Below are 25,137 nucleotides of genomic sequence, written 5' to 3'. Positions count from 1 at the left end.
GTCTTACCCAAGGAGACTCTGGCAGGGACCGCTCTACGATCAATCCAGAAAGAGACCCAGGAAAGCATGACCATTAGAGTCGCCGGAAAATAGGTTTGTAGGAGGAAGAAAAAGATGTGCCTTCTCAATGTGAAGTTTATATACAAGCGATTGTACCATCCTGTGAGAAAGAAAAGTGAGATTTTATACAGAAAGGGTGAGGTTGCTACATTAGGATCACACCATATTACATTGGGAGTGCACTAAACAGACAGCTCTTGTACAGAACCCATGTGTTTAGCATAGTGGCATACTGTATTTGGAACAGGAATAAAAAAATATCTCTTGAGATATCACTTAAAAAGAAAGAAAAGGAAACATTACAGGGGATTTTGAGATCTCTATCAGAAAAAACCCCACTTGTGACTGCTATTAAATACTGTGGACATACATTATGATAAAAGTAAGTATTTGCTGTCATTTCTGGTGACAGTTGTGTGTGTACATGACAAATTACACTATTTCTTGCGATTGTATGATGTATATACTGCATTTCTAACCCCTCTGCAGGCTGTATTACTAATTTTCATTTTATTTTATATATGAACTGGAAGGCCAAGACTAGCTTGTATAATTTCTCCCACACATAGTACTCAGAAACATGAGGGATTCTTGCTCTCTTGTGTCAGGGTATGTGCACACGTTGCTTTTTTTTCAGCGCGGAAAAAAGCGCACCCTCTGGCAGAGGGGAGAATTGTAAACAATGCTTTTTTGAGAAAAAGGCATCGAAAACGCATGCGTTTTCCATGCGTTTTCCATACGTTTTTCATGCTTTTTTCATGCGTTTTTCATGCGTTTTTTTAGGTGCGTTTTTTAAGACTTGTCAGTGTTAATAAAGTTGGTTGAACACAGACCTTTGGAAAAAAAAACCTGTGATGTCATTTCCTTCTCCACATTCTGTTTGGATAAATGGGAGGGCTTGGAATGGAAGGAGCACCATTTGAATTTTGGAAAAGTTGAAATAAACTTCGCGCACCATGTCACATTAGCAGGGCCCCTTGGGCACCTATACGTCAGAAAACCCCCACAAGTGACCCAATTTTGGAATCTGCACCCCTCAAGGATTTTATTCAGGAGTATATTAAGCATTTTGAATCCACAGCTACTTCACCCAAAATGTTGCTGTAGCAACAATATTCTCACTTTTAGGCCCGTTTCACACGTCAGTGAAAAAGAAGTGACGTTTTTCACTGGCGTGTAAAACATGCACATGTCCCTCCGTGTGCCGTGAATCACGGCACACATGGGTTGTCTAAGTGCAATCCGGGCTCCGTTCTCCGTGGCCCGTGATTGCACTTAGAGATTAACTCACCTGTGCCCGCTCCCGCTCTCCATGGTGCTGATCGCTCACGCGGTGCAGCATCCGGCTGGCGCTGACCCCCGCAGCAGCTGCTTCCGGGTCGGCTGTGTCGTGCATCATGAATATGCACGACAGTAATCAGCCGGCTCAGAAGCAGCAAGCAGAACAGGCTGCAGAGGACATCGCTGGACGCCGGGTGAGTAAAAATGATTTTTATTTTAAAAGCACTTTTTTTCTGGCACGTGTTTCACGGACCACACCACTGCGTGGTCCGTGGAACATCAGTGATGCCAGAAAAAAATGGACATGTCTCCGTGCGGCAATCACGCACACGCGTGTACGCCGCACGGAGACACGTGCAGTGAAAAATCACTGATGTGTGAGCAGACCCATTCATTATAATGGGTCTGCGTATGTCAGTGATTCTGGTTTAAAAAAAAAGCACAAACGTCCCAGAATCACTGACGTGTGAAACAGGCCTAAGGCTATGTGGCCATGATCCAGCGACACGGCGTCCAGTACACAGTGTCAGCCTTCCTGCAGAGATGTGAGTGTTGTCCACGGGAGAACGCAGCTGCCCATGCCCACGATTTGGGTTCAGGCTGCTGTGGAGCTCTATGCTACCTGCAGAGAACACTCTCGTCTCCGCAGCATAAATTGACATGCTGAGGCTCGGGAAGCTGCGCTACCGGTCAGTTTATGCTGCGGAGAAAAGAAGCACAGTGGGCATGAGATTTCTAAAAATCCTTCCACTGTGCTTCTACTGCACAACGCAGCGTCATGGACGCAGGGAAAACAATCTGCGCCCAAAACGCTGCAAACCCCGATTGTGGGCATCCAGCCTAAAAAGCGTCAATGGAGGTCAAATATATATACAACGTCCCACCCCCCCCTGCATATTCTAAGCTGGCACCTTTAGTACCTTTCATGTGGCACTAAAGGGTGCCTAGCCTAGTTTTTATCACAAAAACAAAAAAAAAATGGCGTGGGGTCCCCCCTATTTTTGATAGTCAGTCAGGGTAAAGCAGACAGCTGTAGCCTGCAAACCACAGCTGGCAGCTTCATCTTGTCTGGTGATCAATTTGGAGGGCTCCCCAGGTTTTTTTTTTTTATTTATAAATAAAAATAATAAAAAAAAAAATAACATGGGGTCCCCCCAAATTAGATCACCAGCCAAGGTGAAGCTGACAGCTGAGGTCTGGTATTCTCAGGGTGGGAAGAGCCATGGTTATTGGACTCTTCCCAGCCTAAAAATAGCAGGCCACAGCCGCCCCAGAAGTGGCGCATCCATTAGATGCGCCAATCCTGGCGCTTCGCCCCAACTCATCCCGCGCCCTGGTGCGTTGGCTAACGGGGTAATAAATGGGGTTGATACCAGATGTGTAATGTCACCTGGCATCAAGCCCAGCAATTAGTGATGTCACGGCGTCTATCAGACACCCGACATAACTAATTGACAGTAAACAAAAGCAAAAAAAGACAACAAAAATTTTTTTATTAGAAAAAACACTCCCCAAATCATTCCCTTGTTCTCCAATTTAATAAAAAAAATGGGTCCGCAGAAATCCATTTGGATGTCCCACGTCGGCTCTGGACCTTCTAGAATATGGGGGACACGTTCAGGGAACGTATCCCCCATTTTCTAGGAGGGCAGACCCTCCATTTGAGGAGAGTGGGTGCCAAAAATCTGCACCCACTCTCCCCGGGTCACAGCTGCAGACTGCCGAGCAGCCAGCACAGCTCACACTGAACACTGTGCTGGCTGTCAGCTGCTCTGCTCATGTGACCGGCCGGCATCTGCTGTGAAGGAGGAGGGAGCCGCGGGGGATCAGCGCTGCGACCGGACAGGTATGTATGACACCGGGGGGAATTGGGGTGAACGGGCAGGGCCTGGGGGGCATTTTTCTGTCGCATGTGTTATTGCACATGCGACAGAAATCATAGGAGCAGGGCGGCCGGTGCGCTACTGTGCGCGCGGCCATGTTGGATTTTCGGGAGGGGGGTCGGGGGTCGGGGCGGGCACTTTGGCGACACCGGGGGCTTTGCCAGGAAGCGAGGTCAACAGGAAACCTCTTGACCTCACTTCCAGGTAAATGCCTGCGTTCTGGCGTGCCGACAAAGCCGCAACCGCAACAAAAAAGCAGGTCCATGCGGTGTAGCTGCGTTCTGACCCCACATCATTGATTTCAATGGGGGAGAGAACGCAGCTACACCGCACAAAAGAAGTGACATGCTGCTTTTCTTTCCGCACCGATTTTTGGCATCCAAAACGCTGCGGAAAGAAACGCAGCGTGTGCACTGATTTTTCAGCTTTCCCATATACTTTGCTGGGAAAGCTGAACGCATGCAATTTGCCACTGAAACGCTGCGGTTCAAAACGCAGCGTTTCCGCGGTAAAAAACGCAACGTGTGCACACAGCCTCAATGTAAAACGTTTAGAAGCAGCAAGAGTAAATAGGACATTATACCGAAGTAATGAGCAGTATACAGTTAGGTCCAGAAATATTTGGACAGTGACACAATTTTCGCGAGTTGGGCTCTGCATGCCACCACATTGGATTTGAAATGAAACCTCTACAACAGAATTCAAGTGCAGATTGTAACATTTAATTTGAAGGTTTGAACAAAAATATCTGATAGAAATTGTAGGAATTGTACACATTTATTTACAAACACTCCACATTTTAGGAGGTCAAAAGTAATTGGACAAATAAACCAAACCCAAACAAAATATTTTTATTTTCAATATTTTGTTGCGAATCCTTTGGAGGCAATCACTGCCTTAAGTCTGGAACCCATGGACATCACCAAACGCTGGGTTTCCTCCTTCTTAATGCTTTGCCAGGCCTTTACAGCCGCAGCCTTCAGGTCTTTCTTGTTTGTGGGTCTTTCCGTCTTAAGTCTGGATTTGAGCAAGTGAAATGCATGCTCAATTGGGTTAAGATCTGGTGATTGACTTGGCCATTGCAGAATGTTCCACTTTTTTGCACTCATGAACTCCTGGGTAGCTTTGGCTGTATGCTTGGGGTCATTGTCCATCTGTACTATGAAGCGCCGTCCGATCAACTTTGCGGCATTTGGCTGAATCTGGGCTGAAAGTATATCCCTGTACACTTCAGAATTCATCCGGCTACTCTTGTCTGCTGTTATGTCATCAATAAACACAAGTGACCCAGTGCCATTGAAAGCCATGCATGCCCATGCCATCACGTTGCCTCCACCATGTTTTACAGAGGATGTGGTGTGCCTTGGATCATGTGCCGTTCCCTTTCTTCTCCAAACTTTTTTCTTCCCATCATTCTGGTACAGGTTGATCTTTGTCTCATCTGTCCATAGAATACTTTTCCAGAACTGAGCTGGCTTCATGAGGTGTATTTCAGCAAATTTAACTCTGGCCTGTCTATTTTTGGAATTGATGAATGGTTTGCATCTAGATGTGAACCCTTTGTATTTACTTTCATGGAGTCTTCTCTTTACTGTTGACTTAGAGACAGATACACCTACTTCACTGAGAGTGTTCTGGACTTCAGTTGATGTTGTGAACGGGTTCTTCTTCACCAAAGAAAGTATGCGGCGATCATCCACCACTGTTGTCATCCGTGGACGCCCAGGCCTTTTTGAGTTCCCAAGCTCACCAGTCAATTCCTTTTTTCTCAGAATGTACCCGACTGTTGATTTTGCTACTCCAAGCATGTCTGCTATCTCTCTGATGGATTTTTTCTTTTTTTTCAGCCTCAGGATGTTCTGCTTCACCTCAATTGAAAGTTCCTTAGACCTCATGTTGTCTGGTCACAGCAACAGCTTCCAAATGCAAAACCACACACCTGTAATCAACCCCAGACCTTTTAACTACTTCATTGATTACAGGTTAACGAGGGAGACGCCTTCAGAGTTAATTGCAGCCCTTAGAGTCCCTTGTCCAATTTCTTTTGGTCCCTTGAAAAAGAGGAGGCTATGCATTACAGAGCTATGATTCCTAAACCCTTTCTCCGATTTGGATGTGAAAACTCTCATATTGCAGCTGGGAGTGTGCACTTTCAGCCCATATTATATATATAATTGTATTTCTGAACATGTTTTTGTAAACAGCTAAAATAACAAAACTTGTGTCACTGTCGAAATATTTCTGGCCCTGACTGTAGCTGTGAATTTACTACTAGTGTGAGATAAAACACTTAATAGAAAGATGCAGCCTCCCGTGTGTCTCTCTGCCTCCTGCTTTGTCATCCCCCCTTTGCATAGACTTCAAAAGGTGACTTTAATCTGATTCCTCATTGAACTGACAGCCCTAACTATAGCTATATTTCTGGGTACATGGTCAACTCAGGAGGTAGGAGGAAAAAGCATATTTCTCTGATAAGATTTATTACAAAGGTATACTGACACTGAGGGTATAATTCCACTTGCATATGACTTGTGCGAGTCTCACATCGGTATCACCCAGCACTAGAGATGAGCCACCCCCCTGGCATTCGAGTTTGATTCGTCGAACGGAGGCCCCGTTCAACGAACGTTCGACGAACCGGTCGACGAACCACTTGAACCCCATTGAAAACAATGGGGGGCAAACACAAACACATAAAAACACATTATACATGTACACATACAGTTAATAAACATTGCCATAACACTTACAGGTCCCCGCGACACGTCCTGCACTCTGTCTCCCACCGCTTTTCCTTCCGATAATCACTGCGTCCTCCCGGTAACCAGCACTGATGATAGGACCTATCGTAACGTCAAAATAGCATGTGACCAGTCACGTGTCTATTATCTCATTGGCTACAGACTGGTCACATGGCTAGATGTCGTGCTAGGTCCTGTCAGTGCATCTCTCCGGTACGCAGTGATCGTTCCAGCATCTTTGTGTATCGGCAAAATGCTCTGGCACATGGTCGGCTTCCCTGTTGCTGCATGTGTGCGCTCTTTACAGAGTCAGCCCACATGCAAGGACTGGTTGCCACAGCCGGTCAATAACGGAGATCACCGTTGCTATAGCAACACGCCTGTCAGCGGTGACGTTAACGCTTACAGCCCGTAGCTTCTGCTCACTCACTGTGAATAGACTGCACGGGAGCAGCAGCGTTCATCCTCTCATGCTGTGCTGTCTGATGTAGCAGAGCTGCAGCTGCAGAACTACAAGGCTCAGCATACTCCATCCAGGACTGTATGCAGGAGTTTTTCGTCCCCCAAAAAAAATTACGTGGGCTTCGCCATGTTTTTGTATGCTTGCTAGGTACAGCAGGCAGCTACGGGCTGCCCACAACCCCCAGCTGCCTATTTGTACCCGGCTGGGAACCAAAAATATAGGGAAGCCCCTTTTTTTTTTAATTATTTCATGAATTTCAAGAAATAATTAAAAAAAAAATGACGTGGGCTTCGCCCAATTTTTGTGTCCAGCCGGGTACAACTAGGCAGCTGGTGATTGGAATCCACAGCTCAGGGTGCCAAAGCTTTCTGGGCACCCCTGCTGCGAATTGCTTTCATAGAAGCACCATCTTCTGGCGCTGTATCCAACTCTTGCAGCTGCCCTGGTGACGGGTGGCTCGCTGGGTAATAATGGTGTTAGGGCCAGCTTTATATTATCAACTGGCCCTAAGCCCGAAATTCAAGGTGTCACGCCAATATTAGACATGGCCACCATGAATTTCTAGTACAGATAAAGAAAAACATAACACACAGAAAAATATTTTTATTAGAAATTAAACACAACACAATTAGTGACTCCATCTTTATTGAAATAAAGAACCCCCCTCTGCAGTAATACTGGGTCAGGGGTCCCGCGCCGTCCAATCTGGATCCAGTATCATCTGATCGGTTTGCTGGAAGGCAAAGCGATCAGATGATGTGTCAGGTTCAAGAGCCTGAATCACATGACACAGCAGCTGATTGTATAAACGGCTTTTATAGTGTCAGCTGATTCTGTCAGGTGCCTGCATCAGCTGATCATCGCCAGGTCTGAGAGAGAGAGAGAAAGAAGATAGAGAAAAGAGAGAGAAAAGAGAGCGAGAAAAGAGAGAGAGAAAAGAGAGAGAAAAGAGAAGAGAGAGTGGGAGACAGAGAGAAGAGAGAGAAGAGGAAAGAAGAGAGAGAGGAGAGAGAGAAGAGAGAGAGAGGAGAGAGAGAGAGAAAAGAGAGAGGGAGAGAGAGAGAAGAGAGGGTGAGAGAGAGAAGAGAGTGAGAGAGAGAAGAGAGAGGGAGAGAAGAGAGAGGGAGAAGAGAGAAGATAGAGAAAAGAGAGAGAAAATAGAGAGAGAAAAGAGAGAGAGAGAAGAGAAAAGAGAGAGAAGAGAGAGAAAAGAGAAGAGAGAGGGAGAGAGAAGAGAGAAGAGGAGAGAAGAGAGAGAGAGAGGAGAAACAGAGAGAGGAGAGAGAGGAGAGAAAAGAGAGAAGAGAGAGAGAAAAGAGAGGGAGAGAGAGAAGAGAGAGGGAGAGACAGAAGAGAGAGAGGAGAGAGAGAAGAGAGGAGAGAAGAGGGGAGAAGAGAGAGAGGAGAGAGAGAAGAGAGAGAAGAGAGAGAGAAAAGAGAGGGAGAGAGAGAAGAGAGTGAGAGAGGGAGAGAAGAGAGAGGGAGAAGAGAGAAGATAGAGAAAAGAGAGAGAGAAAAGAGAGAGAAGAGATAAGAGAGAGAAAAGAGAAGGGAGAGAGAGAAGAGGAGAGAAGAGAGAGAGGAGAAACAGAGAGAAGAGAGAGGAGAGAGAGAGGAGAGAAAAGAGAGAAGATAGAGAGAAGAGAGAGAGGAGAGAGAAGAGAGAGAAAAGAGGAGAGAAGAGGAGAGAGAGAGGAGAGAAGAGAGAGAGAAAAAGAGAGACTGAGAAAAAGAGAGAAAAAGAGAAAAAAAGAGAGAGAGAAAGAGAGAAAAAGAGAGAGGGGAGAGAGAAGGAGAGAGAGAAAGAGAAAGAGAGAAAGAGAGAGAGAGAAAGAGAGAGAGAAGGAGAGAGAGAGAAGAGAGAGAGGAGAGAGCAATGCAGCCTCATTCCGTGAAATGCTCCGATTTTAGAGGTGTGTCCTGCGGCTCACAGCTGATGTCTGGCTCCTCCCCTCAGTGCATAATTAAATTAAATTATAATTATAAATAAATAATTCTAATTTAAAATTAAAAATAAAATGGACTTCCGGATCCGGTCCTGGCTGAGGTGAAAGCCTAGAGGAGAAGCTCCTGTCACCCCTCACAGAAACCGACTAAAAAAAGCCCCACCCGGACAAGCCACTGAGCAGAGAGCAGCACAGGAGGTTATCTAAAGCAGCCAGCTATGGAACGGTACCTCCTGAGAAGCGCTGGCAGCAGTGAGGGAGCCTGGAGAAGCAGTGACATGGACGGGCAGTGCAGAGAAGAAGATAACAGCATGGCGCTGACGAGCCTGATGGGGGAGGAGCCTGAGCGCATGGTGCGAGACACAGAAAAGCAAACACAGAGCCGGAGGGGGAGAGATAAGGGAGATATGAGCGAGGAGACAGGAGATAAGGGAGATATGAGCGAGGAGTCAGAGGAGGATAGAGCAGGAGAGAGGTGGATGCAGGGGACTAATGAGGGTGGATCGCAATGGGAGGATGAAGGAGATATGGAGGCAGAAGGGAGAGAAAAAGATGCTGGCAAAGCAGGGGAGCTCAGAGACACAGCAGTGTTGGAGGATGAAACAGACAAACAGTACAGGGAGATTAATCCCACTCAGACACACAGGAAGTCAAATGCAAGAATTAACAGTACCCCTTACAAAGGAAACAGAAAATAGCTTGCTACACCAACATCACAAGCCTGCAAGTTATTGGGGGAGGGAGGCAGTGGCCCAGTCCAGACAAAGAGAGCTAAGAAAACAGCACCACCTGCAGGCCAAGACAAGTACACACAAATGCTTAATGTGGACTATAAAAAACTGGCTGAAGAAGTGGCATCACAATTGTCAAAAGAGATTAAAGTGGCTATTGAGGCAGCCATACAAACATCATTAGCTAATATGCAAAAACAGATAAATGCCCATGCATTTAGACTGGCAGAATCAGAGCAGAGAATATCTGACTCCGAGGAGACAATACTAGCTATGCAAGCACAAATAGCAGCTCTAGCGAAATCTAATGAATACTTGAAGGATAAGGCGGAAGATTTGGAAAACAGATCGAGACGCAACAACCTACGTATAGTGGGGTTACCAGAGTCGGTGTCAATTGGACAGTTGGATAATATATGCGAGTTGGAGCTACCGCAGGCCCTGGGCATAAAGGCAAAATTCAGAGTTGAAAGAGCCCACAGAGTGGGTCCATTGAGACACCAGGAGGCGAATAAGGGAGAGGGCCAAAACTCAAACAAGAATACCCCGATAAGAGCCAGACAGGTGATAGTCAAGTACCTCGATTATAAGCATAAGGAGGAAATATTGAGGGCCTTTAGAGAACGAAAGCGTCCACTACAATATCAAGGCAACAGACTGCTAATTTTTGGAGATTACTCGGCCGAAGTATCCAGAAGGAGAAAAGAATTCGGCAAAATTTGCTTATACAATTTATAAAATTTGCTTGTACAACAAAAAAGTAAAATGCCAGCTGTTATACCCTGCTACACTGAAAGTTAGAAACCCCAATGGCTCCTTTGTATACTACAAGGACTACAAAGAAGCAGAAAACATTCTCATGGCAGAGCTCGACAAGACTAGGTCAGAAAGGCAAGAAAAAGGCTCTAGTGGAGAAGGGAATAATAGAAGACGATCCCCCACAAGCTCAGGAAGAGATGTGGGACGTCTTAGGGGACAAAAGCAAGTCGAGACCAGGGAGGAAAGGAGGCTAAGCCCGGGTCAACAGCATAATTCTCGGCCGGAACACAGGAACCAACCCTTGGAGAGAAACCATGATACCTGAACTGGAACTCACTCATTATTTTTCCTTTTATGCCTGTTGTTTTTTTTCAAACAGGAAGAGGCATTGAGGAGGATGCGTTAAGGAGAGAGGGATGGGGAGGTGAGAGGAGGAGGGGGAAAGGAGAAAAGAGAGGAAAACATCCCAAAGTCTGGGCCCTCTTCCCCCTCCTTTCTTTTTTTTTTTTCTTTTTCTTCTTTCTTTCTCCATCTTCTCTTCCCTTGGTCTTTTTTCTTTTTCTCCTTTGTCCAGGAACGTCATCCAGATTCAAATGAAGTGGGCTTGTTCTAAGCGGACTGATGGCTACCTGGAGTCAGAGATAAGTAGGACTGGATAATCTTGCTGAGGTTTTAACATACTGTGCTAATTTTTGCATAATTTTCAAAGGCTTATTCAAGTTAGTCCGGGGATACAACATATTTTATGGGGGGTGATTAGGGAGCTACATATTTTGGCTAGGAATAGGGGAGCTCACCAACGTGGTGGAAAGCACCGTGGATTTCTCGGAAGGGAAAATATGTTTTACAGTTACATGCTTTTTGTTGTATTTGTTATATTTGCAAGGTGGGGAAAGGGAGTGTCGATTTTGTGGTAGCAACTGTGATTCTAGTGTCGAACAACTCGTCTTCCTTGATGCAGGGGCCCATAGGGGAGGGAGTAGTAAAAGCAGAATACACAGGTAAACATGATACAAATAACTACGTGGAATGTTAAAGGGCTGAGATCACCTAACAAACGAGCAATGATATTTAGACATCTGAAAAGACTAAAGACAGACATTGCCTTATTACAGGAAACCCACTTGGGGGGGAAGGACTTTTTCCGCATGAAGAAACATTGGGTGGGCAACGTTTACGGGGCAGTGGCACAAGGTAGAAAAGCGGGCACTATGATCCTAATAAATAAACAACTCAGCCATGAGGTAGTGGCACATGAGGCAGATGACCAGGGAAGGTGGCAGCACTTAACAATCGTTAGTCTAGCAGGTAAACTCAGTATTTATAATGTCTATGGCCCAAATTCACAACAAATCACATTCCATGATGGCATAAAGGCCACCATATTAGCAGATGGGGAGGCTAACATTATAGTAGGAGGCGATTTTAACACAGTCCCAGACTCAGTTCAAGATAGGAGGAGGGGCGAGGAGGGAACAGCTAATGTGGGCAGGAGTTTAGACAATAGGGATGTAACATTAGAAGACGTAGCACTGAAAGACATCTGGAGACTAACTCACCCACATGACAGAGAGCATACACACTTCTCTCACCCTCATGACAGCTGGTCACGTATTGATCAGTTCTGGATCTCGCAAGATTTACTGAGTGGAACGCAAGATTGTGTGATAGAGAATATGGTGATCTCTGATCATAGTCCGGTGAGATTGGGCATTAGAGAGAAATTCAGGAGAGGATCAGGTATCATATGGAGATTCCCATCGTTCCTTCTCAGGCAAGATAATTTCCATAAGGTGGTACAAGAGTGGTGGGGAGAATTCACAGAGGACAATAAGGAACATAGAGAGTCCCCAGTGTTATTTTGGGAAACGGCAAAAGCGGTCCAAAGGGGCCGTCTGGTGGGGTACGCAGACACGATCAAACGGAAAACCAATGAGAATTATAATTTCCATAGTGAAGCAGTACGGGTATCATATACAAATTATGTGACAAATAGATCTCCCATGACAAAAGGCAGGTGGCTGGAGGCAAAAGAGGGATTTGACGAATGGGCCAAAAAAAAGGAACAACTATTCTGGTCGCACAAGGAGGTTGACTTACATAGGTTTGGCAATAAGGCGGGGAGGATGTTGGCCAATCTGGCAAGGGGCAGCAGAAAAATGACAGTGATCTCTAAACTGAAAACAAAGGGGGGAGAGGTGACTACGGATCCTAAGGACATTAATAAATTGCTGGGAGATTACTATAGAAAACTATATGGGTCAGGGAATAACGACATGACTGACGAGGAAGAGTGGCTAAGACAAGCACAAATGCCTAGCTTGACGGAGGAAGATTTGAGTGCCTTAAACGCAGACATCACAGTAGAGGAGGTGACGAGAACAATTGGGGAGCTTAACACCAACAAGGCACCAGGACCTGACGGTTTTAACAGTGAATTCTATAAGGCTCTGAAGGATCTGATCTTGCCGGATCTAACCTCAGTCTTTAATGCTTTCCTGGGAGGGGCGGAAATACCCAAAAATTCCAACATAGCATATATTAAATTACTCCCCAAGGGAACCAAGGACCTGTATGATCCCTCTAGTTATAGACCTATATCGCTCATAAATCAGGATTTAAAAATTATGTCCAAGATCATGGCTAATAGACTGGCCGAGATCTTACCTAGGATCATTACGAACCATCAGGTGGGGTTTATTAAGGGGAGAAATGCCGTTACCAATATCCGAAAGACAATTCTAGTGGTAGACGCGGTTAGACTGGGTCTCACTGAGGGAGGGGCTAGACCTGCCCTAGTTACATTTGACGCAGAAAAAGCGTTTGATAATGTAAATTGGAGGTGGTTAGACAGGGTAATGGAGGCCATAGGGATTGTAGGCAAGATGAGACTTTACATTAGAAACCTTTATGCCAACTCGGGAGCTAGTGTACGCACTCCGGGCTTTCTATCAGATGTGTTCCCTTTGATGAAGGGAACAAGACAGGGTTGCCCATTATCTTTTATTCAACCTGGCAATCGAGCCGTTGTCAAGATGACTACAGGGACAATATAGCTTTAAAGGAATCAAGATAAGGGGTTCAGAAGTAAAGACAGCGCTTTTTGCTGATGACATCATACTTTATATGGGGGACCCCGATGCGGATTTGCCACAGACTCTTGCCTTGATTGAAAAATTTGGTTCATTCTCCGGTTTCAAACTGAACAAAAAAAAGTGCGAGATCATGTTCCTAAAGGGGCATCATGGGACAATGGGGGGACAAGTAAGGTATGGCTGTTTATGTGGAATTCCTATAGCACAATCTTCAATTAAATACCTGGGAGTGCATATAGGAAGAACGGTGGAAACAATCTATAACTTGAACTATGGACCGCTAATCAGGAAAATTATAGTTCAATTAAAGGGATGGAAAGGTCTGCCACTTCCATTACTGGCAAGATGCCACCTGATAAAAATGATGAGCTTTCCTAGGCTGCTGTATCCCTTCCAGACGATCCCGCTATTGCTAAAACTAAAGGATGTGAATAAGCTCAACTCCGCGTATACAGAATTTGTGTGGAGGGGAAGGAAACCCAGAATAAAGCTGCGTACGCTGATAAAGTCAGCAGAGGAGGGAGGTCTAAACTTTCCGGATGTCCAAGGGTATAATCTTGTATGTATCATGAGGTATGTAATTGATTGGGTGAGAGGAACGAGTAGGCACTCAGATCATGCGATGGAAACTAAATATGCATCACCGTGGGATCTGACGTCCATTCTGCACTCCCCACTATCCAGGGTTGAAGGGCACATAAGGAACTCAATTATATTCCGAGACACCATGCTAAAATGGCAGTCGGTAAGGAAAAAACTGGGGCTCTCATGGAAAGTGTCCAAGTACTTGAACCCCTGGGCATTCCCAAATTTTCCCCTGGGACGAGAAAACAAGCTATTTACTAGATGGAAAGAGAGGGGAGTCAGGAGAATGATAGATGTTATGAATGTGGAGGACAGGAGGTGGATGACAGGTCAGGAAGTGTTGGATAAGTACAACCTTAATAGCTCACATATCATCCAATATGAACAATTGAAACATGGAATAATAGGAGACCTTGGTGTGGTTGGAAGAGAGCTGAATAGAAGTTTGATTGATGAGTTACTGGAATGTGATGTAACAAGTGTAAATGTCTCTAAAATTTATCGATCGCTAAGGGGGGTGCTTATTTCACTGGAGGATAGTCAGACTTTAACAGCGTGGGGGAAACAATTGGGAAGGGAAGAAGTGGTAGATGATATACTGAAAGGATGGGTACAAGTGCGGAAACATTTTTTACCAATGAGAGATGGCGAGACACTCAATTCAGAATTCTACATAGGGCCATTATGGGTTTCAACATACGAGGTAGGGATAGGTGGTGTCTTAAGTGTCAAAAAGAGAAAACTGATATGCTGCATGGGCTATGGGAATGTGAGACAATCGTTAGGTTCTGGAACCAAGTCAGACTATTTGCCCAGTCAACATGGGGAATTTTCAGCAAACTAGACTTAATGGTGTGGATTTTCCACTCCTTTGAGGGAGGAGTAGGAGGAGGACCGAGCACGCAGGAAAAGAGGAAATACGCAATAACGCATGACATAGCCATGATAGCTAAGCGTTGCATCTTAAAACACTGGATTCAAAGCATCCATAAAGGAGGTTATGGGCGAACTACACAACCTTCTGAAGTTGGAAAAACTAGAAGCGGAGAGGGATAAAGATGGGTTGACAGCCAAGTTTTTTGTGAGATGGAGACATTTTATTGAAAGCCAATTCACACAGTGAGAAATAATTAACCTGATGGCACATTTTGTTCACTCGGAGTGGTATATCCTGAGCGATATCCAGGACAGCCTGGGTAAACTGAGAATCACCTAGGACGGGGCTCTGGAGGGAGGGCGAGACGAGACGGTTGGGAATACTAAGGCACGCTAGCAAAATTGAAATCATTCAGGGACAACACAGAGATTTAACGAATTGTATTGCATATGTTATATTATATTATATTTCATTACCTCTATTTTGGTTTAATGTTACTGTATACTATCTTAAATCGAACAGCAACATGGAACTCCAAATTGGGGTATCACCCACCTCTATGTCACATTTTGTCAGACGAATGTTCTTCTTTTGCAATAATATTTGTCATGCTTTTACAAATTTGAAAAATCAATAAAAAACGTTTTGAAAAAAAATTAAAAATAAAATACATATTTTCCCAGGACGGCTGGGACTTGAACTCATGAACTAATGCTTCTTAGGTGAGAGCTCTAACCTTTCAGCCACTGGCTCTAATGAGAAACATAGGCAGATTTGGTAATCTTGACATCTGCATTGCAGACTGAAGTCTCTGGTGACAGCGCGATTCACTTCAGGTGCTACGTGGAGAGGACACAGCAATCGTGTTCTCTCTGTCATCTTCATGTAGCAGAGCTGACAGTGTCATGTGGATTACTTCGGACCTGGAGGGGTATTTGGCTGATTTTAATAAAATGGTGAAAGAGGGTGTTTTTTTGTCTTTTATTCCAAATAAAGGATTTTTCGTTGTGTGTGTTTATTTACTTTCACTTACAGTTTAATCATGGAAAGTGTCTCGGGGAGTGTCTCGCTTGCCATGATTAACTCCTTATTACCCCGATTGCCACCGCACCAGGGCAATTCGGGATGAGCTGGGTAGAGTCCCGGGACTGCCGCATCTAATGGATGCGGCAATTCTGGGCGGCTGCTGGGTGATATTGTTAGGGTGGTGGGCTCCCCATGACGTGGCGCTCTCCATCCTGACAATACCAGCCTCCAGCTGTGTGGCTTTATCCTGGCTGGTATTAAATATGGGGGGAACCGCATTTTTTTTATTATTATTATTATTTATTTATTTATTTTACTGCACGATATAGAGTCGCCCGCCGGCGGCTGTGATTGGTTGCAGTGAGACAGCTGTCACTCATCGTGGGGGCGTGTCTGACTGCAACCAATCATGGGCGCCAGTGGGCGGGGAAAGCACGGAATAACTAATTGAATAATGAAGCGGCAGCCATTTTCAAAAGAGGAAATGCCGCTGGAGATTTGTGATAGCCGTGCAGCGAGACGCCCGTGATTGGTGAGCAGGAAAGAGAGAGGGATTGTGCTGGGGACACAGGACGCATGCAGATACGAAAGGTGCGCACATACTTACTGTGAAAATCCTCGCTTTTGGTGCTCGAACCGTTCTCGAACGTAACTCGAACTGCCGAACTTTTAGCAAATAGTTTGAGTTCGTCGAACGACTCGAACACCCCCCAAAATCACTCGAACATGAAATTTGCGAACCTCGAACATCGCTCATCTTTACCCAGCACGGACTGACAATCCCCTGACAGGAGCCCCTCAGCTGCATGGATATATATGCAGCTGACCCGCTCCTGTCGGGAGAGTGTGTGTCATGCCGGGTGATACCAATGCAAGACTCGAACAGTGGCAGTCAAAGTTCAATCGAGTCAATGAGCCATGGACTCGGGTGAACCCTGACGTCACTGCGAACATGGCCGAAGATAGCCGAAGACTGCCGAGTGACGAGCAGTGCAATGAATACCCCCCGGAAGTTAACAGGACCTTCTATGACGTCATAGCCATGTGACCAGTCTGTAAGCTAATGTCTGTACAACATTCACCCCAGACTAGTCACATGGCTATGACATCATGGAAGGTTCTGTATTCAGTGGTGGTTATCCGGTGGCACAGCAATGATTGGACGTGAAAGCAGAAGTGACCGGGAGACAGAGTCTGCAGGACGCATCGAGGGACCTGTAAGTATAATCATAATGTTTTTTAATAATATGCTTTTTTTTTTACAGCCCCTGGACTCGAACTGTGACCTGAGCTTCCCAGGAAAGCTTGTGTTCGGGATCGTGTGCATGAACACTATGTGTTCGGTACAGATCCCGAACCTTACAGTTCGAGTTCACCCATCCCTATTTGTGAACAGACAGTGACCATTTAAGATTAAACGGTTACCCTTATTATAGGGATTAATGTTGAAATAATTAAATTGTCTTGTTCAATTCTGCACTGACATCTCCGTTACCTGTACTGCTGTAAAATGCGAGTCTCGATGTGGTATGAAATTTCTGAATCAAGAACTGAGATAATGAAATCTTCTCATCTGTTTTTAAAGACTCGTTTCCTTTTTTCCAATAAAGCATCAGATCTTCATCAGTATAGGCATCTATCAATAAAAACAAGACTATGCTGTAATTGCAAACCGATAAGACCAATTAGTTACTTCTAGACGTATACTTGCAGAAGTTACGAGTTTGATTTCAATGGATGGATGGATGGATGAATGAATGAATGAATGAATCACTGGCTGGATGCCTACAAGGTCATTATATGTGTGGTCAAGTTGGGACTTATATTTTTAGAACAATGCAAATAATTTATCAACATCATTTGAAACAAAACATTACAAAATTTTGTCAATTGCTTGTTATCTGGTCTATAACGGCAAATAAAGACATGGCTTTCCCCTCACTAACACAACATTTCCAATCAAGCTTTTCTATCTTTCGCAGGGCAAACAACTGGCAGCTGCTACTAATGGAGGATTATGGAATATAATGATATTGCATTGAAAAGTGTTTTTCTTAGGCCTGTTTCACACATCAGTGATTCTGGTACGTTTGTGCTTTTTTTTCTATGTACCAGAATCACTGACGTACGCAGACCCATTATAATCAATGGGATCGCACACACATCAGTGATTTTTCACTGACCTGGTCTCCGTGCGGCGTACCCGCGTGTCCGTGATTGCCGCACGGAGACATGTCCATTTTTTTCTGGCATCACTAATGTCTCACAGACCACGCAGTGGTGTGATCCGTGAAACACGTGCCAGAAAAAAACGTGCATATAAAATAAAAATCAATTTTACTCACCCGGCTCCAGCGACGCTCTCTGCAGCCTATTCTGCCTGCTGCTTCTGAGCTGGCTCATTACTGTCGTGCATATTCATGAATGCACGACACAGCCAACCCGGAAGCAGCTGCTGCGGGGGTCAGCGCCGGCCGGATGCTGCACCGCGGGAGCGTTCAGCACCATGGAGAGCGGGAGCGGGCACAGGTGAGTTAATCTCTATGTGCAATCACGGACCACGGAGAACGGAGCCTTGATTGCACATAGACAACCCACGTGTGCCGTGAATAACGGCACATGGAGGGACATGTGCGTGTTTTACACGTCATTGAAGAACCTCTGTGATTTTCACTGACATGTGAAACGGGCCTAAAGTGGTATTTTTCTCAAAGAAGATGACCAGTAGGAATGATATCTGATGGAACTAATAATCTGTTCTGCAGTGGTCTTTTTTAAAAAAAAAATAAAAAAAAATGGGGTCTTTTGTGGAGGTTTCACTGTACTATGAAGGTATTGTTTTCATTTTAGATCTGTATAAAGTAACTACTAAGTTTCCATTATTGGCTGTTTCGGGGATTTGGAAGATGGATTTATTTATTTTATATAAATATTAAGAACACAATGTTATTTCTAAATATTAAGAACACAATGTTATTCAAGTGTGGATATTTGCTTTTAGGCTTTATCTTAAAGGAGTCATCCAGTTATTAGCAATGCATGAACCGCTATTGCTAATAACTCTTTATTTTACCTGCAGCATTTAGAATAATGGGCTATGTAGTACACAATGAACGACACTTCTAAGTTATAACTGCACACATGTAAATAGAGAGCAGTTATTTTTAAGACCATTATCGTTGAGTCCGTTCTTGGCCGAAATATTAAAGGGGTTGTCCGGCCTTGGGGAACAAGTATGCAGTAACTCCATGTGTCACTCAATGTGACTGTTGACTTATGAATCCTCACATTGTGCAGTGTGCAAAATGTTAGGACTCTCTGGTGCCAAGAGTGGGTGGTCATGTGACTGAAAGTATGCAATTTGCATACTTTCTGTACTTTTGGCCCCATTTAGACCAGGCGTAACTGGCATCACTCAATTCATTTGTATTAAGCGAGACTGTGTATGTCTAGTTGACATGTGACCGTATGTATGTAATTCACATACTTGCCCATCTGCTCCCAGCGCTGACACCAGAAAATCCTAACGGCGCCCTGTAAGAATTTACGAGTCTGCAGACCCATAGTGACTGCAGATTTGCACCTCAAGCCTGGACAATCCCTGTAATGTATGGACAGCTTTTGTGGATAAGTACGGCACTTCTGTAGAAGGTGCTCTAGAAGGATTCAATCCCATGAATAGTTAATATTGACACTTGGCACTCCAATTGTAGAAATAATGATTTCTTGAAAATCCAGACTATACAGTACAGCATAGAGTGCTGTTATTACAGCGATGGACACAGTGATTGCTACACAGCGTCTGCATTCCCGGAAGCATTATCAGACTTGAACAGTGCGCACTGATGAAGGTCCATTCCAGACCAAAACGTCGGTGCTTTATATAGTCTGGATTTTCAATGAATCATTATTTCTAGAATTGGAGTGCCAAGGCGGGCTTTGCACGTTGCGACATCGCAAGCCGATGCTGCGATGTCGCACGCGATATTCCCCGCCCCCGTCGCAGGTATGATATCTTGTGATAGCTGGCGTAGTGAACATTATCGCTATGCCAGCTTCACATGCACTCACCTGCCCTGCGACCGTCGCTCTGGCCGGCAAACCGCCTCCTTCCTAAGGGGGCGGGTCGTGCAGCGTCATAGTCACGTCACATGGTAGGCGGCCAATAGGAGCGGAGGGGCGGTGATGAGCAGGATGTAAACATCCCGCCCACCTCCTTCCTTCCGCATTGCCGGTGGAGGCAGGTAAGGTGATGTTCCTCGCTCCTGCGGCTTCATACACAGCGATGTGTGCTGCCGCAGGAACGAGGAACAACATCGGACCTGTCGCGGCAGCGTAATTATGAAAAAGTCGGAGCCTGCACCGATGATACGATAACGACGCTTTTGCGCTCGTTAATCGTATCATCTAGGATTTGCACACTACGATGTCGAAAGTGACGCCGGATGTGCGTCACTTTCGATTTGACCCCACCGACGTCGTACGTGCGATGTTGCAACGTGCAAAGCCGCCCCAAGTGTCAGAACTAACTTTCGTTATTAAACATTTTTGTGTAGTAGGTGTAATTGTATTGGTTTAGTGTAAAGCGGGCTTTACACGCTACGATTTCGCTACAGCGATCTCGTTGGGGTCACGGATTTTGTGACGCACATCCGGCCGCTGTAGCGATGTCGTAGCGTGTGACTCCTAGGAGCGATTTTGGATCGTTGCAAAAACGTCCAAAATCGCTCCTCGTTGACATGGGGGTACGCTCCCAATTATCACTGCTGTCGCTGAGGCGAAGTTGATCCTCGTCCCTGCGGCAGCGCACATCGCTACGTGTGACGCCGCAGGAACGAGGATCATCTCTTTACCTGCCTCCGGACACAATGCGGAAGGAAGGAGGTGGGCGGGATGTTACGTCCCACTCATCTCCGCCCCTCCGCTATCATTGGGCGGCCGCTTAGTGACGTTGCCTTGACGCCAAACGGACCGCCCCCTTAGAAAGGAGGCGGTTCGCCGGTCACAGTGACGTCGAAGGCCATGTAAGTACGTGTGACGGTGGTGCGCGATTTTGTGCGCACCGGACAGCGATATGCCCGTCACGCACAAACGATGGGGGCGGGTCTCATGCTAGCGATATCGGGCAGGATATCGCAGCATGTAAAGCCACCCTTATTAGGACCCATCCTGATTTCCTTTATATTACCAATAAAAGACAAGAAATAGAAGAATTTCCAGGATAACAATCCATTGCCCTGGATTACTCACAGCTCTCAAGCTCCAAAGAACAAGTTTGAGTATCCAGAGGGAAACGACTGAAATCCATGTTGCACATTGCAGTCACGGTGATTCTGAACAGGAGTGATCAAGAAATAACATTAATTAAAAAAAAAAAGGAATAGTTATATTAATTTCATAGAAGGAACTTTCAAATATTCTGTATGATTATTCATTTGTTAATGAGAATTTTTCACCTGATTTTTTAATTTAAACTGCGCACCTTCCCCCAATGGCGCTCCTCCACTGATTCTGGAACAGGTCTTTTTTTTCTGTGCCTCTCAAATACAAAGTTATGCCTCACAGTAATAATGGTGTAAATTTTCCCTTCAATCAACTAGGTGTAAGGCTATGTGCGCACGTTGCGTTCTGTTCGTGCAGAAATTTCTGCAGCGATTTGAACAGCACATGTGCGCTTCAAATCGCTGCAGAAACAAAAGCCGATTTCATGCGCTCTGCATGTAGCCCCTCCCAGCCCCTCCCATAGACAGAGCAGGGACTGCATGCAGAGCGCACGAAAGAAGTGACAGCCGAAGTGCTGCGCTCTAATACGCCACGTGCGCACGTCTCCTGCACAATTTGCATAGATTGTGCTGGGGACGCAGGACGCATGCAGTTACGCTGCAGTACAGATTGCAGCGTAACTGCATGCAATTACGCAACGTGCGCACATAGCCTAAGGCACAACATTTTTCTGTGGGCGTTTGCTTTTTCTCCTCTGGCCAATCAAAACACAGACATGCCCATAGAAAAAAAAAGTTTTGTGATACACCCCCCCCCCCACCCCATTTGGTTGAATTGAAAATTTGCATCTTTACTACCAGGAGATGTAAGGCTATGTGCGCACGCTGCGGATTTTACCGCGGATTTGCTGCAGAAAATGTGTCAAACATTTCTGCAGTCATTCCCCAGCAAAACCTATGGGTATAAAAAAAATGCTGTGCACACACTGTGTTTTTTTTATACCTGTGGATTTATCCGCAGAATTTCCGCTGCGGAATTAATGTGCATGTCACTTCTTTTCTGCAGGTTCCCGCGGTTTTGCCATTAATTACTGGTAAAAACCCGTAGGGTCAACCTGCGGAAAAAACGCAGAAATTCTGCACCAAATCCGTACCAAAACCGCACCAAACCTCGGCAAAGCCGCATGCGGATTTCGTCGCGTTTTTTTACCGCAGGTGCGGGATTCTTTCAGAGGGTCCGGTTTTTCCTTAAGAAAAAGTCAGTTTCTAGTGCACACATGCCCTAACATTGGAACAGAGCACCACAGAAGAAAAATAAAAACTGTTTTGGAATCAGTTGAGCAGGGCCAATTGGAGGGGTTACTAGGGATAAGTTTAAAAACTCCAGTGACAGGTCCTCTTAAATACATTATATTTGCACAATCAATATTCATTTTGTTAAGATTACAAAGACAACCCACAAGTAACTAGACTTTTAGCAAATTCACTTTTATTTTTCAGCACCCTCTTGACAAAAATGCCAAATGTGAATGTTAAAATGTAGTTGTCCCAGCACTTGCTTTCCACAAGGCCTCCAATATTTTTAGGTGAGCTGCAGAGTAAAACATTTACCCTGTTCATGGAAAATGGAGCTCCTTATCATACTGCTAAATAGGCTTAAGAATGGCAAACCAAAGACACATTAGAAGATTCTATACGCCAGTCATTTCTCTGAAATTAACCCCATAAAGGATGACTTGGCTATGCTCAATCATGCAATGAGTCAGTGTTCACGAAACTACGGAGACCTTTTATAATTTTTAGGTGCCGAGCTGGCCAACAATGCAAGATAAAGATAAACATTCTTATTTAATGTCTAACCTGGAAAAAGCTTTGACAACCAAGATGTTGGGCAACTAAGCTTTAATTTACATATTTGGCCTTTGTATCCAGTGTATACAGTTAACTAAAAGACAGTGTCCAAAAATCAGGGTGTCTATTGTTGATGGGTGGTCCAGCTATAAACAGAATGTAATATTCCATTATAATAGATATAGTCCAAGAAAGTATTGTGCCTTCAAACCTCAATATGCAAAAAGTAGAATATTCAATAATCTTGTCCATGCCATGATTATGTGAAAAATAATTGTGTTTAAATACATTTTTATTCTATTGGATGCCTTCTGTTACACGATTGGCATTTTTCATTCTAATGATCGAGATAAATACTACCATGGAACTACCATAATGTCTTTTTTGTATAGATGAAAAGTAAGTAGTACCATACAGTATATTGCAATAATTGGTGTAAATGCATATATACATTGGGTACAGAAAGTATTCAGACCCCTTTACATTTTTCACTCTTTGTTTCATTGCAGCCATTTGGTAAATTCAAACAAGCTCATTTTTTTCTCATTAATGTATACTCTGCACCCCATCTTGACAGAAAAAAAACAACAGAAATGTAGAAATTTTTGAAAATGTATTAAACAAGAAAAACTGAAATATCACATGGTCATAAGTATTCAGACCCTTTGCTCAGTATTGAGTAGAAGCACCATTTTGAGCTAGTACAGGCATGAGTCTTCTTGAGAATGATTCAACAATTTTTTCATATCTGGATTTGGAGATCCTCTGCCATTCTTCCTTGCAGATCCTCTTCAGTTCTGTCAGGTTGGATGGTGAACGTTGGTGGACAGCCATTTTCAGATCTCTCCAGAGATGCTCAATTGGGTTTAGGTCAGGGCTCTGGCTGGGCCAGTCAAGAATGGTCACAGTTGTTCTGAAGTCACTCCTTTCTTATTTTAGCTGTGTGCTTAGGGTCATTGTCTTGTTGGAAGGTGAACCTTTGGCCCAGTCTGAGGTTCAGAGCACTCTGGAAAAGGTTTTCTTCCAGGATAATTTTTGAATTTGGCCGTATTCATTTTTCCTTCAATTGCAACCAGTCGTCCTGTCCCTGCAGCTGAAAAAAACCCACATAGCATGATGCTGCCACCACCATGTTTCACTGGTTGGATTGTATTGGGCAGGTGATGACCAGTGCCTGGTTTTCTCCACACATACCACTTAGAATTATCACCAAAAAGTTCTATCTTCATCTCATCAGACCAGAGAATCTTATTTCTCATAGTTTGGGAGTCCTTCATGTGTTTTTTTGCAAACTCTATGTGGGCTTTCATATGTCTTGCACTAAGGAGAGGCTTCCGTCAGGCCACTCTGCCATATGTGGCGCCCCTGACCCGGTCAGGCACCACTGAGTACTGCACCCATGCTGGGACAGTACTTCCAGGTAATCTTAAAGGCCGGAATGAGGTCTGTACGCACAGACACATAGCAACAAGGTCTCCCACACCTTTAGAGGGGACCCTTGGGTGGTGTCCAGAGGGGGGCTAGCCTTCAATTCTTTTCTAGAGGTGAAGCAGAAGGGCTGGGAGCTAAAGTGTAGAGGCTGTCGGAAAAGGAGTGCAGCAAGGCAGTTTGCTAGTGGTGAGCGGCAGTTGCTAGGAGACGCAGACGCGTGTTCACACTAGTCAGACTCTGCACGTGGAGCAGCCGCTAGCGGGGGAGAACGGTTACCAGTCAATCAGTCAGAAAGACAGAGAGAGGGAGTCAGTCAAGTATGGGGACCTCTGGTGACTAGGCACGTACGGGGTACAGGTCCTTAGAGTAGACTCAAGTTTAACTATCTGCTAAACCTGCCGGTGAGGGGAACTACAAGTACCTCACCAACCACACAGAGTCCGAGCCTCAGCAGCAACGCAGGGACACATAAGGAGACAGAGCCATCTCACCTGGTCCACGCTGCCGGCAAATGGTCCAAAAAGGGGAGAAAAGGCAGTAGCAACTTCCCTGGATAGACCCCACAGTACTTCAAGTCACGGGTTATATGAAACAAAGAGTGCTAGGAAGGCGATTTAATGGTTACCCTCAAACCGGCCTGAAGGAGCTCCTGGTTCTCACCTGGTTTATTAAAGCATCGCCCAGGTTACCTCATAATAACACCTAAAAGTGAGTAAAAAGCAGTTGAAAGACTTTTGGACTGAGCCTGAGTTATTCCTGACCCGCTACCTTACACACCTGAGCCCCTGGGGCCAGCCTCACTCACGGGAGGCCACACCATCCAACTGCAGACCCCATCAGCCCCAGACGCTCGTTAAACCTGTAGTGGCAGTCACCCATATCCCTGACCACAAGCCGTGAGTAGCGTCACGATAATAAAAACTAACATACCTGTTGCCATATATACAGAAGAAGGTCCTGTGTTGTCCCTGAAGTTGGATCGATGTCCCTGGGGTGACACACATACACTGTGTGCAGAATTATTAGGCAAATGAGTATTTTGATCACATGATAATTTTTATACATGTTGTCCTACTCAAGCTGTATAGGCTTCAGAGCCAACTACCAATTAAGTAAATCAGGTGATGTGCATCTAAGTAATGAAGAGGGGTGTGGTATAATGATATCAACACCCTATATAAGGTGT

The 25,137-nt window shown here is 45.0% G+C and overlaps 1 protein-coding gene across 1 annotated transcript in view; it reads right to left on the bottom strand.

Moving 5' to 3' along the window:
• LOC142295293 (gamma-aminobutyric acid receptor subunit rho-2-like) overlaps nucleotides 1-25,137 on the bottom strand; it is a 182,286-nt gene that overhangs the window by 16,675 nt on the left and 140,474 nt on the right. The window contains exons 5-7 of the mRNA XM_075338407.1: nucleotides 20,698-20,780; nucleotides 16,943-17,083; nucleotides 8-160 (exon numbers count right to left, since the gene is read on the bottom strand). Of these exons, the coding sequence (XP_075194522.1) occupies nucleotides 8-160; nucleotides 16,943-17,083; nucleotides 20,698-20,780 (377 nt within the window). The remainder of the gene's footprint in view (nucleotides 1-7; nucleotides 161-16,942; nucleotides 17,084-20,697; nucleotides 20,781-25,137) is intronic.

This window comes from Anomaloglossus baeobatrachus, chromosome 3, assembly GCF_048569485.1.
Source record: "Anomaloglossus baeobatrachus isolate aAnoBae1 chromosome 3, aAnoBae1.hap1, whole genome shotgun sequence".
Classification (NCBI taxonomy): domain Eukaryota; kingdom Metazoa; phylum Chordata; class Amphibia; order Anura; family Aromobatidae; genus Anomaloglossus; species Anomaloglossus baeobatrachus.
The sequence above is the reverse complement of the archived record's forward strand: the minus strand, read 5'-3'. Positions and strand labels throughout refer to the sequence as shown.